The sequence below is a fragment of the Ursus maritimus genome, unplaced genomic scaffold (genome assembly GCF_017311325.1).
Source record: "Ursus maritimus isolate PB19 unplaced genomic scaffold, ASM1731132v1 scaffold_14, whole genome shotgun sequence".
NCBI classification, from domain to species: Eukaryota; Metazoa; Chordata; class Mammalia; order Carnivora; family Ursidae; genus Ursus; species Ursus maritimus.
The window spans coordinates 47346685-47369145 of NW_024423786.1; the positions used below are offsets into that span (position 1 = coordinate 47346685).

Sequence of the window (22461 nt, forward strand, 5' to 3'; positions counted from 1 at the left end):
CCCCTGGATTTGAGAGCCAGACTCCATCACTTACCACTGTACGACCCTGGTTAACTCACCTCGACTGGCTTGGCCTCAGTTTCCTCACCCATAAACTGGGGATAATAACAGTATCGACTTCAAAGTGTCATTGTGCAAAATAAGTAACTTAGAAGATTCAAAGCTTAGGGTATCTATTATCTGTTAACAGTAAGCTCCAAATAATGACTTGCTGTTATGAAAATGAATGGCTGAATATTCATCACTGGAGAGAAAGATGGTCACTAGAAGAATAAAAGGAACAATTTGCTCAAAACATTAAATATCAAAAATCTTCTCATTTAATTTGCTTGAAAATATATAAATTTAAAAACGGACAGAATTACAAGATGTATTCAGCAATCATGGTGGGAGAGTTTAACGTAGCTGTCTCAGTACACAGATCAAAGACAGATATGGATTGAATGTCTGTGCCTCCGGCCTCCAGATTCATATTCTGAAGCCTAATTCGCACTCTGTGATGGTATTAGGAGGCGGGACTTCAGGAGATGCTTACGTTATAAGGGTGGAACCCTCATGAACGGGATTAGTTCCCTTCTAGAAGACACCCCACAGAGCCCTGCTCTCTTTCTGCCATGTGAGGACCAGGCAAGAAGACGGCCATCTACGAACCATGAAGCAGGCCTCACCAGACAGCAATCTACTGACATCTTGATCTTGGACTCCAGCCTCCAGAACTATGAGAAAAAAGTTCTGTTGCTTATAAGCCACCCAGTCCACAGTATTTTTGTTATGAAGCCCAAACAGACTAAGATATTGACCAATACATATAAATGTGTAGAAGATTTTGAAACGCAAATATGCTCAATCTAGCGGACGTATGTAGACTACAATACGTTGATTTCAACCACCCATGAAGCATTTATGAAAACTGACCCTATACTAAGGGCATCAGTGAGATACTGCACTCGGCCGTCATGAACCCATCCCTACCTTCTCCCACCCCATCCCCAAAATAGCAACGTCACGTACCAGTAAGAAGTACATTTTCTTCACGTCACAAGATGTCCCGAAACAGTCCAGGGCAGCCACACAAAGATACCAACTGGGGAAACGGGTTGGTGTGACTTCTGGCCACACTCTCTTTAGCCTGTAGCTTTCACCCTCACAGTCATGGGAGGGCTCCCCTGGCACCGGATATCGTGTCTGTTTGTACAAAGGGCAAGACGTGGAGGGATCTAGCTAAATGTTCCTTTACAACATCCTTCCCAGGTATCACACCCAACGACTTCTCATACTTAGAAAGGCCAGGACTGGAAGGACCAGGAGACAGAGGTTTTTTAACAGTGCACATTACCAATCTGAACAAAAAACATAAGTTCATAGAAGGGGCAATTCTGACAGGCAACTAACAGGATACGCCACATTAAAAACGAAACAGATACCTAACATTCAATAACATAAAGACCACATTCTCTGTTCACAATGTAATTAAATTAGAAACCAACAACAAAAACGCAACTAAAAAACCACTCATATACATGCAGGAACTTTCCAGGATAGAAATGTTCTGTATCTTAAATGGTGTGTTGGTTACATATACATACGTACACACCTGTCTGAGTCCTCCAACCATACACTTAAGATTTATGCATTTAACTATAAGTAATTATACCTCTATAAAAATATACCCATGTCCTGTTATTTGAAAATCTAATTATAAATAACTCACGGGCCAAAGAATAAGTGATAATAGAAACTAAGACAATATTTATATTTCAACCAAAATGAAAATATTATACATCAAAACGTGTGATGTGCCTAAACGAGTACTAGGAGAGATGATTATAGCCCGGAACGTGTATATTTTTAAAACTTGGAAGTCAGTCAGCAAGGGGCCCCCCATACGGATGGGACACGGATAAAGGCAGGCCACCGTTCCTCACAGTCTCTCTCCCGGCATGAATCCTTTTATGCACAGTAAGCGAAGAGCTGTGCCTGAAGGCTTTCTCACACTGATTGCACTCATAGGGTTTCCCTGCAGTGTGAGTTCTCACGTGCACAAGAAGGTGTGAAGACTGACCAAAGGCCCGCCCGCATTCCTGACAGGCATAGGGCTTCTTGCCGGTGTGGGTCCTCGCGTGTTTCCTGAGGGACGAAGGTTCACTGAAGGCTCGCCCGCACTCCTGGCACACATAGGGCTTCTCTCCCGTGTGAGTTCGCATGTGGCTCTTGAGCGTTGAGAGACGACTCAGGACCTGCCCACAGGTAGCGCACTCATACAGTTTCTCCCCGGTGTGTATCCTCTTGTGGACGTTCAGGTGAGTGCTCGTCCGGAAGGGCTTCCCACACTGGTTACACGCATACGGCTTCTCCCTGGTGTGAGTGAGCAGGTGTGTCTTCAGCGACGAGTGCTCCCGGAAGGCTTTCCCGCACTGAGCACATCCAAAGGGCTTCTCTCCGGTGTGAGTCCTCGCGTGGCTCCTCAGAGAGGACGGCTGATTGAACGCTTTCCCACAGTCCTTACATTCGTAAGGCTTCTCGCCCGTGTGGTTTCGCTGGTGCAGAATCAGGTTGAAGTTCCTTGTGAAGGTTTTCCCACACTGAGCACATTCGAAGGGCTTCTCTCCAGTGTGAGTCCTCAGGTGGCGCCGCAGATTCGAGGAGTACTTGAAGGCTTGCCGACACTCCTGACATTCAAAGCACTTCTCCGCAGTATGAGTCTTCTCGTGCCTGCTCAGGTCGGAGCTGTATCTGAAGGCTTTCTCACATTTGCTGCACGCGTACGTTTTGTCCCCACGAGGGATTTTGTCAGGCACGCTTAGGTGAGCGGGCTGGAAGAAGGATGTGCCACTCTCGTGGCATTCATAGGGGTCACCTCCAGCATGAATCCTCTGGTACTGAAAAAGTGGTTTGATGCCGTGAAAGGGTTCCCCAAGTTCATTGTATTTATAGAGTTTCTCCCCAGTCTGGGGTTGCTCCTGTCAATTGAGGAAAATAGGAAGACCAAGGGCTCTGTTACATCCATAGACGCTCCCCCAGGTAAACTACGTGTAGGGAAAAGGCATTTCTGTAGCTGAAGCTTTTCCCACTTTAGTGTGTCTGGACCCTTCTACCCTGAGTCCCTTCCAGTGGATGCTCTGCCAGAGAGCTGTCATTCTCCTTACGTTCACGAGACCTCTAAGATGCAGGGTTTGCCGAGTTCAAGGCAAATTCAGTCTTAAACACTTGTCTGTTCACATTTATAAACATGGCTCCTTGTGGAAACTCTGGGAAACACATGCCTTGGAGGGTTTTCCCCAACTCATGACATTCACAGACTCTTTCCCAAGAACCTGCTTTCCCCTGGGTGAACGCCACTTGCCTTGACTCTCTCTGGCCTCTTGTGCTGCTTTTCTAACCTACAGCAACCCCAGACTTGTCGTACAACAGAGGACCAAGAAAAATCCTTGGGTACCTTACCCTTTTCATGCCAATGGCTGGAATCTCTGCAAACATATCTTGGTTAGAAACTGAATCTTGGGGTTGATGCTGAGGTTCTGGAATGAATAAGGATAGAAAAATTAAGTACACAGGGAAGGAAACTGTGGGACCAAGGCAACCAAAAAAGTAAGCAGAGAACATGTGGATTTTCTTTTCTAAATACTGGTTCTAGGGGTGCCTGGGTGACTCAGTCGGTTAGGTGTCTGACTCTTGATTTCGGCTCAGGTCATGACCTCAAGCATCAGGCTCCACACTCAGTGGGGAGTCTGCTTGAGATTTTCTCTCTTCCTCTCCCTCTGCACTTCCCCCCACTTATGTGCATGCACTCTCTCTCTCACACAAATAATCTTTTTTGAAAAAATAAAAAATAAATACTGAATCTAACTATGGGAGGAAATTGTGAAGAGGAGGAATGTATCAAAGAGTAAAGGAAATTTTAAGGTATTTGGCTCTGTAAGGAGTCACGTAACCACAGGCACAAGGAATGGAGATGGTCGTTAGGTTATTGAGAAAGAGTTCTATGAAGATTGAGACCGAAACTGAAAGTATTATTAGCAAGAACTTACAGTGGGGAGGCACTGGATAAAGCATACACATGCTACAAACATATAAACTCCACACATGATAAACTATACATGCGGAAATGATAAATGTGAAAAGGGGTAGGGGACAAATCGTCCTATAAACCAGAGTAGAGTATTAGGGATAAAAAGGAGAGGAGGTGCAATGCAATAAAAAAAGCTCTGTCAAGGGCACTGGAGGTGTTTCCCCGACTGACAATTTCCAAACTTAACACTCATCTCGCGACCAGAGCTGGTGCTCCCTGATCTGCCTGCTGCTCACCTGGATGGGTTCCCGGGAAGCTGCTTCTCTCAGGGGGCCACCGCTCTTCTCCTGGCTCCAAATGGGAAAACGTACTGGGTTTGCCTAGCTGATCTCCTGCTCGTGGGAAAGATGCAGGGTGTGAGCAGACCGTGCCTGCCATCAACTGGGGTGGATATTCGGAAGTATTTAGGGGCACCGGGGATGGGAAGAGCAAAATGAGCCTGCCTACCTTCTCAAAGGCATGGCAGGGCTCATTCACTAAGGAACCAAAGTACAAGCTCCCTCACTGGGTCCCAAAGGACAACAGGATTCTCCAGACCCCAAAACCCAGGGCCTCACTCAGAGACACACTTGAAAAGCCCCGAACTTTTAACCACAGAACAACAAAGAGCAGAAGAGAGCCCTTCATTTCCACAGAGAAGCCCCTGGACTGTAAGCACCATGAGAGCAGGATTTGTCTGGTTTTTCACCTCTTGATTCCCCAAACCAGCACACCTCCGGGAACGCGTGGGTGCGGCAGGACTGTGTAGATGAAGCAATGAGCCTGGCCTTACCCACGGAGGCCAGGTTCCTATAGTTCTCCAGCATCACATCTCTGTACAGGCTTCTCTGGGCAGAGTCCAGAAACATCCATTCTTCTGGGGTGAACAACACAGCCACATCCGCAAAGGTGACTGGTTCCTGAAACACACACCCATCCCAGCTCAGCCAGGGCTACCCCACCAGTACTCAAGAGGCTGGTGAGGGGCCAGCCGGCCTGGGGAAGGGAGACCGTGCAGAGGATTCTCAGACAAGGCTCTGAGGTCTCTCAGAATCTGCCCTTTGGCTCAGGGCCCCAGAACTAGAAATCTCCTCCACCTACTCATTCCTCCCTGAGGGACAGCATCCGGACATGTGGCATCAAAGGACTGAGCCATTGGTAACTAGCCAGGAAGCCATGACAGTTTTATTCCCTTCCAGCGCCAGGGTCCAGCAGACCCGAGCATGTTGCAGGCAAGAGAGAAGTATCTGGTAAATGACAACTGTTTGCTCCCAGAGACCATGAAGACTGGGAGGCAAGGAAAAATCACACCTCGCTCTGTTTTCCCTCCGGATGCTCAGCAGAACGAGGCACTCCACAGCTAGGGAAGGTCTGAATGGAGCAGTGGGACTGTTGCCTGGGTGGTCCCATGCACCTCCCCCCCACACACATTACAGGAGGTTCAGTGCTTGGAGGCCTAGAGACCAGCCCCATGGGGTCAAGAAGCTCCAGGCCAGGGGAAGAGGACAAGGGCCCAAACGAGAAAGAAGAGCAACAGGGATTTCTTACTTACCTGCGGACAGGTGATCAGTACCCCCGGGGCCACAGCTTCCTCCTCGGTGCGCTCCTGCTGGAGCCAGGCGGGGTCCCGGGCAAGCAGAGCTACAGGAGAGGAGGGAAGCCAGGAGGCCCCGTGAGCACACCCACAGGACCGAAGGCTGCCTGTGCCGACTGAGTGACCACACGTGCACACACATGGGCACACACTCACAGGGACACACACATGCACTTGCATGCACTCACATGCTCAGGCACACGTGCACTTACGCACGTACACACACACATGCGTGCGTTCACACAAGCAGACATGTATGCACACAGACACAAAACATACGTATGCACGCACATACACATATAGAGAAGAACACGCACACACACACACGCACGTTTTTTCCATTCCAAATCTCTGGAGTCACAGTTTCTATTCACCAACAGACTCTGGAGTTTCTGGGGCACCCCCACTACCCCTTGATTCATCCCTGGGTCAGCATTCCTCCCTCCTGCTCGGCCCCTTCCTCTGCCCCGCTCTGCAGGGCCAGTAGCACCCCAGAACTTACTAGGGGAGAGAGAAGCTGCCAGCACCCCAAGTCTGCCTGTGAGAAGGCAGCATCTCCCCTTCCTGCCTTCAAATCAACCACACCCCTCCATCCACACAGGACCTCCTTGCTCCGGCCCATTACAGACAAGCAAGTGACCCCACCACACCATCAAGCGGTCTCCCTGCACCCTCATCTCCCCTCAACATGGGAATTTCCCTCTCAGAAATTAATCCTGACCTAAAAAATTATGCATATCATACAAATAAATAAAATAAATTGCGGATAATAAAAAAAAGAAAACCTGAACCATGTCCAACCTCTGACCAACATGCTCCCCTCCTGGGGCTGCTTAACAAGTACACAAACTGAGAGGCTCAAAGCCACAGACACGTGTTCTCTCCCAGTTCTGGAGGCCAGAAGTCCAAGACCAAGGTGTCAGCAGGGCCACGCTCCCTCTGACACTCTGGGCAGAAACCCTCCTTGCCTCTTCCTGGCTTCTGGCGGAGGCTGTCCGGAATCCCGGGTGCTCCCTGGTCTGCAGCTGTGTCCCTCCAATCTCTGCATCTGTTGTCACGTGGCTGTCCTCTCCCCTCTGTGTCCCTGTCTCCCCCTGGCATGTTTCTCTCTCTCTTTTTTTTTTTTTTTTTTTTTTTTTTTTTTATTTACTTATTTAACAGAGAGAGAAAGAGCAGGGAAGAGGGGCAGAGGGAGAGGGAGGGAGAAGCAGGCTCCCCACTGAGCAGAGAGCCCAACTCAGGGCTCAATCCCAGAACCCTGGGATCATGACCTGAGCTGAAGGTAGACGCTTAGCCGACTGAGCCACCCAGGTACCCCACGTGTTTCTCTTCTTAAAAGGACACCAGTCACGTTGGATGACAGCCACCTTAAGTCGATGGCAGCTGCAGAGACCTCTTTCCAAGTAAGGTCCCAGGCACGGTCACAGGTACTGGAGCTAATTAGGACTTCGATATGCCTTTTTAGGGGGCCACAATTTAAGCCAGAACACTCTGCTTTTTCCTCTACATATGTTTTTGTTCCCCACTGTGGGCAACCAACTCAATGCCCATTTTCTCACCTCCTGCTCACTCACAATCACCACCACTCCAAGGACAGGCACCTCACTCACACCCCCAGTGATCCCCCATCCCTGGTGGGGATCCAGTCCATGTGTGTGGTCATCCAATCCCTCCACCCTGAAATGACCACGCCCCCAGCCCCCTCAGTCTCCTGTACAAGACCCTCCTCCATCCCTCACCCTTCTCACTTCCCTCAGCCTCTGCCTCAGCAGGCAGCCTCACCCGCTCTGGGCATCAGTTCCCAGCCTGGCCTGACCGGGCCCAAACCCCCAGGCTGATTCTCTCCCCTGAACTCCAGACCCACCGCCACACCATCAGCTCATGTTCCCACTCATCTGTCCAGGGAATTCGCCTTACAACCACGATGAGCTGGGGGGCAGGGCTGCTGCCACCACAGAGGACTGGTATCAGGCCTTGAACTTGCCCTGCTGGCTTTCAAGATTGCTTGGGACCCATAACCCCTTCTGTCTCTCCCTTTGGGAGAGGGAGCGTGTACCCTGCACGTGTCCCACCAATGTCTTTTGGAAGCAGAGGACTTTTCTCATTTCACAGGTTCACAGATGAAGAAGAATTTTGCACATGGGAGAGACCACACCCCGAGTCTCACCCATGCCTGATTTAGATGATTCATATGGACTTGGGGACTCTGAGTTGGGAGTTGAGTTGAGATTTGGGACTTAGAGTTGATGTTGGAATGGGTAAAAACTTCAGGGGTGTCAAGATCATCTAACTGTATTTTGTATGTGGAGAGGACATGAATTTGGGGGGAGGGGGATTAGGGGGCATACCGTTATGGGTTGAATTGTGTTCCCCAAAATTATGAAGTTGTAACCCCACTACCTTAAAATGTGACCCTATTTGGAAACAGGGTCTTTGCAGGGGTGACTAGCTAAGATGAAGTCACAGTGGAGCGGAGTGGGCCCCAAACCCAGTATGACTGGTGTCCTAAGAAAAGGAGAAAAGACCAAAGCAGGGACACACGACGAGAGAGGGCCATGTGATGACACAGCAGAGACTGGAGCGATGTAGCCACAAGCCCAGGAATACCAGGGATTGCCAGCCATCACCAGACGCCAGGAAGGAGCCTCCCCACAGGCTTCACAGCAAGCACAGCCCTGCCACACCCTGACTGGAGACTTCTGGCCTCCAGAAATGTGAGATACGAATTTCTGTTGTCTCATGCCCACCCCCCAAAAACATGTGCTCATCACCTTATTCTCAAAGGCTACTCTCCTTCCAGTGTCCCTGATCTCAGGAAGCAACATCCCTCCCTGCCTCAGATGGGAAATTTCACCCCTGATACTCTGCAGACCCCAATAATTAATCCGAAAAAAAAAAAAAAAAACCCACCTCAGTGATGACATCTCTACAGAGAGCACCTCCCTCACCCACCCCCACCCCCACCCACCCCACTCCCTTTCCTCCTACCCCTGTCCCCACCATGGCTAATGCCACATCAGGCCTTTCCTTTTTGAAACCACTGGAAGGTCGCTCCCTCAGAGTGCCTCCCCCGCCAAGCATCCTTCTTTCCTCTGGAAGGACCCTCCCGCTCTCCTCACAGCCCCTATCTATCTGTAACCACACGGTTATTGGCTTCCTTAGGTGCATATTTTCTGCCACTCTTGTGGGATTGGAAGCTTCGGAAGAACAAGCCTGGATTCCCTTTCCTTTCACAGCCCCTCCCCGCACTGTGCTTGGCACATGAATGCTCTGGACTGTCTGGTAAATGAAAGCATACAGGACTCACCAAATTATCCCCACTCAACCTCCTGCACATGTCTTAAATCATTCCGCAACTCCCTACCGTGTACACAAGAATTAACACAACAGGCCCTTGCGAACATGGAATTCCAGAGGGTTCCCACCACCCTAACTGGTAAGAGGGGCTCACTCCGCTTCAACTGCTTCTATGAACCCTGTGGTTTATGCTGAACGCCTGCTTTCCTCCCAGGAGTCCGGCACCTGCTGGCAGGAGTCAGGTTCATGTTGCGCAGAGGGTGCCGCCACGACCAGCCCCGAGTGAAGAGCCTGGGCGCCGAGTCTCTACGGCGCTTCCCTGGTGGACATCACCTCACGTGTGTTGTCACAGCTTGTTGCCGGGAGTATTAAGCGTGTCCTGTGTGACTCCACCGGCAGAGGACTCCCCCAGACTTCACCTAATGCTCCAGCAGACTGAGCTCTGCGCCCCTTCACTGTGATAACCCACCACCATGAGTATGACTGTGGGCCGAGGCCTCCGAGTCCCAGCGAACGGCCACAAGCAGGCGTGGTCTCGGGGCAGCCTCAGCACGCAGGCCAAGATTCTCCTCCCGTGCTTCCAGGCCCTGACTGATCCGGAGCCCAGCCTTCTGCAGTCAGCTCACACCACTCTTCCCTTTCTCTGCTCCCTTCATACAGCCTTCCGTGGGCCCCCGGGCACACCAGGCTCTCCGCCTGCCCGCTCCCCCACCCCAGAGGACTTTTACAGATGCCATTCCTAGGCCTAAAATCCTCCCCGCAAACCTTCTCCTAACAACCCAACATCTTGCCAAGCTAAATGATACATCATTATCATGGTCTAAGTCGATTCTCATCCCCCAGGGCACGTGTGGCAAAGTCTGGCATCTCAGTCAGCTCCCCTGCATAACAAAATACCATAGACAGGGTGGCTTAAACGGTAGACATTTATCCTCACAGTTCTGGAGGCTGGAAGTCCGAAAGCAGGCTGCCAGCGTGGTCGGGCTGGTGAGAGCGGTCTTCCCGGCTCGTACACAAAAGCCTTCTCACTGTGCCCTCACTCGGCAGACAGCTCTGGTGTCTCCCCATCTCTGGTATTGGGGCTCCACCCTTACGACCTCACGCAACCTCAACCACCTCCTTAAAGGCCCAGCCTCCATGCAATATGGTCACATGGGAGGTTAGGACTTCAGCATATGATCTAGGGGGCAGGGGGGTAGGGACCAGCCACAGCTTCTGGAGACATTTCAGCTGTCATGACTAGGGGCTGTTATGGGCTTAATTGTGTCCCTCTAAAAATTCATAGGCTGAGGTCCTAATTGCTACCCAGTACCTCAGAATACGACCATATTTGGACATGAGGTCTTTAAAGAGGTTATTAAAACGAGGTCGGCTGGGTGGGCCCTAATCCAATATGACTGGTGTCCTTCTAAGAAAACAAAATCTGAACACAGACACATCCAGAAAAAGAAAACACAAGAAGTCAACCACCTACAAGCCAAGGAGAGACGCCTGGAACAGGTCACAGCCCTGAGAAGAACCAGCCCTGCCAACCCCTTGATCTCGGACTTCCGGCCTCCAGAATTGCGAGAAAACAAATTTTTGTGGTTGAGCCACTCGGTCTGCGGTACTTTGCTACGGCGGCCCTGGCGGACCAATACCAGAGGCTCCACTGGCGTCTGGTGGGTGGCGGTCAGAGATGCCGCCAAACATCCTGCGGTGCACAGAACGGCCCCACCACAGAGAAGGATCCGGCCCCACCGACAGTAGCGCTGCAGCTGAGAACCCATGGTCTGACTTCCAATTTCCAGAAACTCCTCTCTGCCCCTCAGATAAAGTCCTCGTGTTACATGCTTCCATTGTATTCTAGGCTTCACTGAAAAATCTGACCGCCCAGGCAGACTGTGAGCTCCGCGGCGAAGGGGCCCATGTTTTGTTTGAGATTGTCTCCCAGTGGCCACCTCACCCAGGGCGGCCAAATAGAGCCAGGAGAGTACTTCAACAGCACAGGGTACTCCAAGTACTTCAAGAGTACTTCAAGAAGACAAAGCCTTGCCCAGAAAGCGCACCAAAAATACACAGAAGAGCAACACATCACATAATCTAAGAATTACTTCCTGTCAATGATGGAATAGATTCCAAATGCAAGACTGGATGATATTGTTCAGAAACAAAGTTTATTATTCTCACTGGAAGGCAAGATGAAAGGAAACAAATGCCTTGAAATTACAGCTAAGATGTTATTTGTCCTCCGGAATTAATTTTTCCCCCCATTTCTTAGGACATGTGGTTTGTTTTAACCTCATTCTTTATAAGCTCAGTTAAAACATACGCCATTTACAGTAAATTCAATTGTCATTTTCAGCATCAACGTAACTCTGGAGAATTTAACCTTGCCCAAAAAAGAGGTCTGGATTTGGTCACCGCTGAAGGGGGTCTGCTGTTTCTTAACAGAAAGACCAAAGACCAAAAATAAAAACCCAAAGAGATTCCCAGCCCACAATCCTGAGAAAGTGTCTTTCCCCTTGAATGCATAAAGAACGGTGACGTGACTTTATGTATTCTCTACTCCCAGGGCAGGGAAAGGCCTGCGGTGGGAGGAAAGGAAGTGGGGACATGCAAGTTCCCAAACCCCCAGGCCGCCGATTCCACCCGGCGCTCACTCACCAGAACCCCCGGCCATCCCCAGCTCAGGGACACCCAGTGCGGGCACCGGCATGGCCACCCTCTGAATCTGCACAGCCGCCTTCAGCCCCTAGACAGAGGGACAGGGACAGATCAGGGTCACACAGTCAATGGAATTTCCTCAACACACTGATAAAACTGAGACATACCCAATGTAGCTTGTCCAGATTAAACCAATCTGTGGGTACAAAACTAATCACTGTGATAGAATTTCAACTGCAAAGTGGGATGGAGAGGGGGCCCAGGCCGGGGGAGGCGACCTCTGAGGCGCCTCCAGCTGGGGGGGGAACGCTGGAGCAAGGAGGGGTGCGGATGGCCAGCAGGCTGGGGGGTAGTGCCAGGACGCGGAGGCGGACCTCCACACATGAGGCGTTACTCCCGGAAGGAAGCCCTGTGGTGGGAGGAAGGATCTGAACTCCCACCACTGGTGGCTGCTCCCTCAGGGAAGGGGTCTGACCTGACTTGCGGTGCTAAGGGATGTCTCTAGCCTCTGTGTCCAGGATGGGGCCCAGGAGAAACGGAAGCCTGTAGGGGGCGGTTCCGGGGGTCCCAGAGAACTAACAGTGGCTCTGGGCAGGGTGGTGGCAGTGGGGACAGCAGGGGCAGTCAGAGATAAGTTCTATTTCGAGGGAGAAGCTCACAGGACTTGGTGGTAGATGGAAAGAAAATGTGGCAGGTCTCTCAGGGCAGGTGATGGGCAGAAATCCTGAACCCCGGTCCTCCCTGGCTGGAGCTGGGCCCTCAGAGCAAACATCTTTCCAGGCTTACTGTATATCCAGAAGACCAAGGTGACACCCGGAGAGCCGGACAGTCCTCTGGAATCGAAGGTGTCCCCCTCTCTCCAATGGTGGGCCTGACCTGCATCCTCAGGTCCAGCCTCAGCACCTAGGAGAAGGCACGGAGGGGACTGAGCAGGACAGAGGCGGCACTGCGGCTGCTCTACGCCTGAGGGACCCTCAGTTTGGGGGCAGTGCCGTCAGAAGACGGGCGCGCAGGTCTGGCAGCTTCAGACCCGATGACTCCCCCTACTGGACTGTGGGCGCCAGCCCCCCAGGGTCTCAAGGACTGATCACGCCGCAGACGCAGAGGTGAAGCCGACCCTTTCTGGTTCTGGGGGTTAGGCTAGGGGGTTAGGCCCCCAGCCCTCAGGGGCACTGCAACATGCTTCACTGAAGAAAGGCTAGGGGCCCTAGGTTCTGACTATGAATGTTGTTCTGTTTTCTTAGAGTCTGTACTTGTCTGTTTGGCAGCCATCAATTGCAGGACCAAACTATCGGCCAGAGCTGTTGCCATCTGCCCTGCCATCCACGCCCATCCTCTGAACCCCTGGCCTGTCTGGGGGGTTCTTCTGGAAGCAGTCTCTAGCCCTCTATGTGCCTAGCTGGCCATGGGGGAGACTACAAGGCCTTACTGTCACATGGCAGGGAGGCCTCAGAGCTGCCCTCGGGCCTCAGTGGTTGGGATGAGGTCACTGATGCCCGGAAGGGCTGGACCGTCAGCACCTTTACCCACACGGCAGGTTGTATGATCCCGGCCAGTAGATCCCGGCAGCCAGCACGGCAATCTCTGCACTTAGGCCTGGATTTGACTCCCAGCTCCAAATGTGGCTGTACTGCTTATGGGCTGTGTGTCTTCACGGATGAACCACTGCTTCTCCACATGTGTGTCTGGGTGGACCTCCTCTGCCCGCTCAGAACATTCTGTGACCACTTGTTTCCTGAGGCTCAGATGCAGCAGAGGCCCCTCCTCTCCCACACTCAGTGCTCACTGCTGAGATGGGAGTGGAACTCTGTGGAAGGTGCTGGAACTCCGTACTGAGGGGGAAAAGCCCACAGAAACTGGAGACGACAGCGGTCCCCTGTGGGTCCTCCTCCCTCCCTCCCTCATAGGGTTCATCTGCTAATCCAGACACTCGGGCGGTGAAGGCCTGGGGTACCTGTGTTCGTGCCTTCACGGAACAAGCATTAACTGAGGCTCTGCAATGACACCCAGAATGCTCTGCATGGGGTTCCCGCAACGATGTGCCAGGTGAGGCCCTGCAATCCAGCAGCTCCAGTGAGGTATTTTCAGACCTCAGGGCCTCCGGAGCAACACGCCCTTTCCCAAGCAGCTACTGGAGGACATTCTCCACCTAAACAAAAATGCGAACCAACGGTGAGGAGGACCTGGACAGTACGGAGTGTCTCAGCTGCGCTGGGGTCTGATGCGAGCCATGCAGGGGTGAGGGTCTCAGCTGCCCTGCAGCCCACACCAGGCTGTGCAGGGTTGAGGCTCCGCATGCTCAGAGCAACGCAATGAAACAGATCTCTACCATCCAGGCCCTGCCACCCCATCCGCTGGGCTGGCGTCTCTGACACCCTGACACTGAAACCATCTGTGACAGAGGTGGAAAGGCACAGACTGAGGGAGCCCAGAGAGCTCACTGGCTCTGGGAGAAAGGGGCCCAGCCTGGGGCTGAAACTGGGCTCTGTATGTCCCTCTATCCAAACTCTAACCTTCACCTTTGAAATTCCCAAGAATGGGAACCCAAACCTTGGAAATTCCTAGAGTGTGAGGAGGCAGGAACTCAGGGCCAAGGTGGGGGTAGCGGGGCTCAGTCTGTTCCCTGGGACACTGGAATGCGCCAGCTGGCTCTGAAGGCTGTCCCACGCTTTGACAAGGGCTTCTTTCTGGTGTGGGATCTCGACTTGTCTCCTAAGTGGGGAGGGGTCCGCAACAGCTCTCCCACATCCCTTATAGTCAGGACGGCCCTCTCTCCCACGGTTCTCTTGTCAGGTCTAGGTTAGAGTTCCTCTTGAAGCCATTCTGGATGCGCTGAATCATCTCTCCAGGCAGAGTTTGTCACCCCTGGCTAGGGGGGAGTGACAACAAAAACCCCGCCAACACCTACAGAGCGCCCAGGGCTGCTCCCCTCCCCATCGAGGCACATCTCTAGCATGTTCAGAGATGCACCTTGCTTAAGCAGGGTGAGGGCTCAAGGACATTGCGGGCTTCCTCCCATTCATGATTTCCATGGGGCTTCTCCAAAAGGCAGGAGTCTCCCATGACTACTGAGGAATAAATCATACTGCACACAATCTATGTCTGACTCACAACGATGGCAATGTTTACTTGGGGGGAACATTCAAAGAAGAAAGGGTCTTGAGTGACAGACAGGGTTTGCCCAAATTCATTAGTCATGGCCACTCGCTTCAGACCATGTGGGAATGTCTTTGAGGAAATACCCCAAATGTCTCCCTGGCTCTGGCGTGCATTTCCAACTCAGAAATTCCTCAACTTCTCCCAAGAGAGGAAACAAGGATAATCCCCATGAATCTTACCATCTGCATCTCATGGGATGAATTTTCCTCCAAAATATCCTGCACAGGCATAGATGCTTTGGATTTAAGTTGAGATTCCCAGTCTAAAATGAATTAGAAAAAAAAAATTAAGTTCTTTCAGAAATAGTGGCATGAAATTGGCCAAAATAAATATTTAAGTATTTATTTATTGTTTGTAAAATATTGTTTTTAAATATTGACTCTAAACTTGAGATGGTACTAAAAGGGAAGAAAGCATCAGTGAGCAAAGGGAGACTCTGAAAAGTATAGCTGTGTGCAGAGATCTGACAGTGACAGGAGCGAGAAACTATGTCCTCTGGGGGTTGAGAGAGACATCGCCAGAAAGACAGCCTTATCAGAGAAACAAGTAAGAAGCAATTAGACAGATGACTGGATTAAGAAGATGTGGTCCATATATACAATGGAATATTACTCAGCCATCAAAAAGAACGATTTCTCAACATTTGCAGCAACATGATGGGACTGGAGGAGATAATGCTAAGCGAAATAAGTCAAGCAGAGAAAGACAACTATCATATGGTTTCACTCATTTATGGAACATAAGAAGTAGGAAGATCGGTAGGAGAAGAAAGGGAAGAAGAAAGGGGGGGTAAACAGAAGGGGGAATGAACCATGAGAGACTATGGACTCTGGGAAATAAACTGACGGCTTCAGGGGGGCGGGGAATGGGATAGGCCGGTGATGGGTAGTAAGGAGGGCACGTATTGCATGGTGCACTGGGTGTTATACGCAACTAATGAATCATGGAACTTTACATCAAAAACTAGGGATGTACTGTATGGTGACTAACATAATATAATAAAAAAATATTATTATAAAAAAAAGCAATTAGACAAAGAACACACACAAAAATGTTCGCTTTCACGAGGAATTGGACAATAAGTATGGGTATGTTGTGGAGCAATCGAAACCCTCGACCACCGCTGGTGGGAACATAAAATGGCACATGCACCTATCTGAGAAAGCACTTTGGTGGTTCCCCAAAAAGTTCAGTAAACAACCCAGCAACTCCACTCCTACGTGTCAACCCAACAGAACCGAAAACATACCCACATAAAATCTGGGACACGAATGTTCACAACACTATTCACAAGAGCCAAAAAGTAGAAACAATCCAAATGTCCGTCCACAGACGAACGGTCAAACAAAACGTGGTCTACCCATTCACTGGAACAGTACTCAGCCCTAAAAAGGAACAGAGCTCTGACACACGCTACAGTGTGGATGAACCTCGACAACATCACACCAGCGAAAGCAGACAGAGACCAAAGGCCACATGTTGTGTGATTCCCTTTATATGAAGTGTCCAGAACAGGCAAATCCATAGAGACTGAAAGCAGACGGGGAGGAGGACGAGACTGGTGAGGGCGGTGAGACTTCATGAATACGCTGAAAACCAGTGAACCATACCCTTTAAAAGGGCGGATCCTACAGCATGTGAATATCTCAATTTAAAAGAGAGAGAGAGAGAGACATTTGAACAGATCTTTTTCTGAGACCAAAGCGAAGTAGGAGAAGGCTGGCAGAAGAGAAAAAACACTACAGGAACTCACCTGAGAAACCTCACCCCACAGAGTCTCATTTCCCTTTGGGATAAAGGGCCTCTGAAAGGCTCTCAGACTGACACTTGCCAGCACACCGCTCCCCCACCCGGTGGGCACCCCACACACATTCACCCATACCCGTGGGGCCCTCAGCTCTTCCTCTGGCCCCAGCTGGGAGCCCAGACTGGGTTTGCATGGTGGACTCCCCACTCCTGGACAAAGGTACACACGCTGAGGGAGGCGGGGATGGTCTGCGGTGGGCTTCCCGCTTCCGCGTGGCCTTCAGATCCTGGCACTGAGCAAATACCATGGGTAGCAAAGTGATTGTACCCAATTTCCAATGAACTCAGTGAGGCTCTTTCACAAGGGCCCAAACCACAAATATCCTCCTCTCTGCCCCACGGGCTGAAGCTCTGAAGCCCAAGGCCAAGTTCAATGAGACCCACGCAGGTTCTGACTATAGAAAGAATAAATACAATACAACAGATGGAGCTCTGTTATCCTGCGGAAGCCCACGCATCTTCCTTGACCACACGGCCGGCCCTTAAGAGGCATTAGACACCTGCGCGGGAGAAGGACCAGCCTGATGCTAGCCTTACCCCTGGGGGCCAGGATCCTACATTTGTCCAGGATCACGAATTGGCACAGGTTCCTCCGCGCACCGTCCAGCAACGCCCACTCCTGGATGAGCCCCACAGCCACATCCTCGAAGGTGACTGACTCCTAAAACAACATACATATTCTGGCTCAGCAAGGACCACCTGCAGGACGACTGGTGATCACCAGGGAAGGGAAGACATTCAGTACACTCCCGCCACAGCAGGGCTCAGCAAACCTGGCCTGCCCCCTGTTTTTAGAAATAAAGTTTTACTGGCACACAGCTATGCCCATTTGTTTGCCCATTTCTACAGCTGGTGGTGTGCTGTAACAGCTGTGACAGCGACAGGGATCATATGGCCAACTGAGCCGAAAATATTTCCTTTCTTTTAACAGTTGGACAAATCCGAGAGTGTAGGCTTTGGCTCTGTCACTTCACACCACCAGTGACTACCGAGGCCTATTTCTGGGCTCTAGAGAGCTTTTCCTAAACTCCTTATTTAAGGCATCCAAAGTTTGGGATTGATCACTTAATTTTCATGAAATCCCTGCACCCCTCCCAAGACATAAGCGTTTCGTAATCCTTTACACCTGTGAAAATAGGCATCTGAGAAACTTAACGGCCCTTTATTTTCAGAATCCCGTAGCGAAGCATGGTCTGACGGAGCTCTCCGTGGTGACGGGAATGTTCTATGTCTGTGCTTTCCAAAAAGGCCACCAGCACATGCAGCTGTTGAGCACCTGAGAAATGTGGCTCAGGCAACCAAGAAACTGGATTTTTAATTTTACTGAAATTAATTAAAATTTTAATTAAATTAATTTAAAAATTAATTTAAATTTATACAGATGTGTGTTTTTGCTAGGTCCCAAGAGGGATGGCCCCAGTGTGGAGTTCGGCTGCTGCCAAGTCTGAATGAGCCCCATTCTGCAGTCAGACTCCGGAATTAGGCACAGAGCCCCGGGGCCCCCGTGGGGACCCTCCTCCCAAGCCAGCGGCCTCCAGAGGTCAGGCACCGAAAGAGGCCAGCAGGTCCCCTGGGGCAAGGCACAGGGTGCTCCACACTTCCCCTCCCCTTTCTTCCTCAGTTGGGGGCGGGGAGAAGGGACAGGGTCCAGAGTACATAATCATGCCCAACACCCCACCCCACCCCCACCCACCCACCCACCCGGAGATTCCAACTCCTCCAGTCCCCTCACCATGACAGCAGCACCAGGATTTAAGGTCTCATTAGGCATTCTCCCTGCAATAAAAGAGACCAAGGTAAAAAAAAAAAAAAAAAAAAAAAAAACAAGGGGGGGTGGAAGCAGAGCACGGCACAGGGGTTTGGCTCAGGTAATTCCACTTCCATCGGCCTCCTGCAGCGTGGCCCAGTGAAAACTCTTACAGGGAATCTTTCCCAATAAGCAACATATCGCGCCCAGAACCACCTTCCAGATCATAGCCCGCAATCATTTCTAGTGGTTCCTCTCATCTAATTAAAGGATTATTTCTCCTCGTATATTCTCTCAAAATACCTCTAACAGCCTCTACCTTTCCTCCACTGCCTCTTACCAAGTTGTGATTGTTAATTTATTTGTTTAGGTGACTTTGCCTCCCCCTCTCCAACTATAATGTACATTCCCAAAGTACAGCCCCACGCCCACCTTTTCTAGGACTCCGAATCCTGCCACTAGCACAGCGCTTGATGCGTACTAAGTACTTTATATACTAGGGGTTGGCAAACTTTTTTTTTTTAAAGGCCAGAATTAATATCTCAGGATTTGTGGGCCAAACAGCCTCTAAACCAACAATTTAACCGTGGTTGTAGCACAAAAACAGCCACAGACAACACGTAAACAAATGTATCCCAATAATACCTTTTTTATTGAAACCAGCATTCGGTCAGATTTGGCATAGTTTGCCAACCCCTGCTCTGTAACACGTGATAGAGAGAATACATCAACCAAATTCTCTCCACTGCAACTCCTACATGCCTCTCAAACACGCCAACTTTGCCAATACCACGATCATTAGGCCCCAAATACCAGCACGAGGCCTGAATGGATTCTAGCTCATATATGCACTCTCCAGACACCCCATTTATGGCCAACTCAATTTCAATTCCCAGTACTAACATATATGGATTCGCCACTCATTATTGTCCATCCTACACTGCATGCTCAATCCAGGGGTAGGTGTTTTGTCTAAATCACAAACACTCTGTCACTCTCCTACTTAAAACTGATTCAGTAGTAGGATGCCTGCATGGCTCAGTTGGTTAAGCATCCAACTCTTGATCTCAGCTCAGGTCTTGATCTCAGGGTTGGGAGTTCAAGCCCACATTGGGCTTCACCCTGGGTGTGGAGCCTACGTTAATTAATTAATTAATTAATTTTTTAAAAATTGAAGGCTTCCCAATGGCCCCAGAACAAGTCCAAAGTTTACCCTGGCCTTCAGGGCCCTGCCTGCCTCTCCAACCTGGCTCATCCATTCCACACTTTATTTTCTCTACTTCAGCTGTCCCTCTTCTCTCAACTCCTGGAATACACCAGGCTTTGTCCTGCCTGAGAGGCTGTGCATCCTGGAATGTTCTCTCAAATCTCCTCCCTAATCCTACTCCACAGCCGACTCTTTGTCTAGCTACATGCAAGTCACTGGGGGGTTCAAACATCTTTCCCTTGTAAGGGGTTTTTCCTGACCTCCTCCCCAAGTTCTCCTGTTCCATGTGTCCCTATCACTCTGGTCATGATTAATTTAAGGTAGAATAAAACCTCCACAGAGGCAAGTGTTATCTATTTCAATCACTTTGTTTCCCCCTGTACAAGGCCCAGGTTATAGAGGGCATCCCCAATGGAAATGTGCCAAACAATCAACACTTCCCAAGAATAATGCAGCATAACCAGCCTAAGAGGCAGGCTCCTGCACAGACACACAAAACAACAATGTAACACCACAAAATCAAATGTAAAAATGACTTAAAATGCCTGTTCATATAACATAAATCAACACCAGTTCTCAGATGTCTTTAAGAAGCAATGTGAAGTCTTTCTAAAAAGGCAAGGCAGAACCTGTGCTCTTTTTGACAACAAACACCTCACTTGAAATCTGAAGTCTACTCTTCTTCCAGAATTAATTTTTTTCCTCGTTTCTCAAAAGTTAGTTTTAACCCTATTATTAAAAAAAAAAAAAGACACTCCATTTATGGCCAACTTAATTTCACCTCCCAGTACTAACAAAGCTATGTCATCTTTTTTCCTGGAGTCCCATATGTTTTTAAGCCTCGTGGTGATTCATTCATAGGCTTGGGGGTAACCAGGGCAGGAACTGCTGTGAAAAGAACGGAATAATCTTCCTTTTCTTTGATGGCAAGACTTCTGACATAACTGGGAAAGAGCTTTTCTTAAGATACCCTCTTCTCGCAGTGAAAAACACTGATGCTCACGAATTAAAAGCTCTTTTAAATAAAAGAAAGGAGTAAAGAGAAAGGAAAGGGAAGGGAAAAATGAAACGAAAGCTAAGTTAACAGGCCCTAAGCTAAGGAACTACAAACTGTCAGAGACCAAAAAACGAAAAAACAAACAACAGCAACAACAAACTCTTGCTATCCCTTGATAGAGGGAACATTCCATTTCTTTAACTCACTCGACAGTCACTCAAACCAATTGGCACATGCAGACTTAGGACCTAACCTTCCAGTTGCAGAGCTAGATAACACGAAACTTCCTATGAAATAAAACGTGAATTACTAACAAACAGCTCCATGCATAAGGGAGGTACGGTAGGGCCCTACAAATCCGGGAGGACGGTGAAGGCTGGGCAGGCTGGTGGCACCACACCCCTCAGCTGCGGGACCTGGACTGTACGCCATGATTTCCCTTTCGATGGTTGAGCGACAGTCCTGTCAGCCCGGACTGGGTGTACCTGAGGGCAGGGGGCCGGGCCGAGGGGTCAGGGGTGACGGCTACGAGGCCGAGAGGTGCGGGGGTCCCATCCTGCCCCGGGGTGCTACCGCGGGGAGGAGGCTCTGCCGCACCTGCGGCGGTTCAGGGCCCTCCGGCCCCTCCCCGCTTCCGCAGGGCCCTACCCGGCTTCCCGAGGGGCCGGGCCGCACCTGCAGATCGGCCGGAGACACTCCCACCGCAGCTCGCCGCGCGGACCTGCACACCAGCCGCGGTCCGCGGCCACCGCGCACTTCCGCTTCCGGCCTGGAGGTCGCCGGGAGCGGAAGTGACCGGGGCTCCAGCTCTCGGGATCAGAAGAGCTTCAGGCAGTTACAGAAATGTTGACCACTTCTTCATCCAGCCTCGGAGAATAAACCCTAGTTTCCTGCCCCGCGGGGTGAGGTTAGGCTCTGGGATGGGGTCGGACCGGACCTTGAGAGGGGCGGGTGGAGGTGGAGCCTATGCCTGACTGACGAGCTGGGGGCGGGGCTTGGGCTGATGGGCGGGGGGGACTGGGCGGGTCCCGGGCGGGTCCCGGGCGAGTCCTGGGCTTGGTGGGCGAGGATAGGGGTGGGAGGGATCTCGCTGACAAGTTGGGATGCTCAGTGTTTAACTTACCTTGGCCCACCTCCGCTTTGATCCTTTGGCTCAATCCATACCCCTACAAAAACAATCCATACCCAAAAACCATGGGTAAGATTTATTTTTTAGGCTTTCTAATTTCTTCTAAAAATAGGATTATATATATATTTTTAAAGATTTTATTTATTTATGTGACAGAGAGAGGCAGCAAGAGAGGGAACACAAGCAGGGGGAGTGGGAGAGGAAGAAGCAGGCTCCCAGCGGAGGAGCCAGATGTGGGACTTGACCCGAACGCCGGGATCACGCCCTGAGCCGAAGGCAGACGCTTAACAACTGTGCTACCCAGGCGCCCCTAGGATTATATATTTTATGTCTTCTACACTTACTTTCTCACTAAAAATAAGTTCTGAAAAAATGTTCAAGACAATAAAAAATAAAAACTAATGTGTTTAGTGTATAGTATAGATAATAATACATGTAGGAGTTCAAATGGGAGGGGGGACTCAACCCATCTCTAAATTTTCCCAGAAATAACCACTGTAAACAGTTCCCTGATATTCTGTATATATCAAACACATGTGTATATTATTTCTTTCAATAATACTGATACGGCATCAATTGATTGCTACATGCTAAGTGCTAGGATTAGGAAGCGCCTTCCTGCAGGGGTGTTCCAAGTGGAGAATTGGAGGGGAGGTATGGAGAGAGAGATGAGGTTGATCCATTCCAGTAAAACTAACTCAACACATCAGAGTATGTGCTGTGTTACCACAATTTAAACAACAACAACAACAAAACCTGATAAGGAGATAGGAAGGAGGAATCAAGAAATTTGGTGTGGTTGAAAGTGGGTCTTGAAGAATGAACATCAAG

General features: G+C 50.2%; 1 protein-coding gene across 8 annotated transcripts; it reads right to left on the minus strand.

The window, feature by feature from the left end:
* Positions 1-1456: 1456 nt before the first annotated feature.
* ZNF333 (zinc finger protein 333) lies at positions 1457-21309 on the minus strand. Of its 8 annotated transcripts, none has more exons than XM_040629177.1 (11): positions 21177-21297; positions 18283-18326; positions 17088-17211; positions 14924-15006; positions 12372-12488; positions 11586-11673; positions 5601-5689; positions 4842-4968; positions 4306-4401; positions 3442-3518; positions 1457-2960 (listed from the first exon to the last, which is right to left on the minus strand). In XM_040629177.1, exons 2-11 carry the CDS (start codon positions 18319-18321, stop codon positions 1863-1865), a joined length of 1938 nt encoding a protein of 645 aa, XP_040485111.1. In that variant the 5' UTR covers positions 18322-18326; positions 21177-21297; the 3' UTR covers positions 1457-1862. The 8 variants fall into 8 exon arrangements, with proteins under 8 accessions (XP_040485111.1, XP_040485112.1, XP_040485113.1 ...); XM_040629178.1 differs by having other exon boundaries at positions 21150-21247; XM_040629179.1 differs by having other exon boundaries at positions 21099-21230.
* Positions 21310-22461: the final 1152 nt, after the last annotated feature.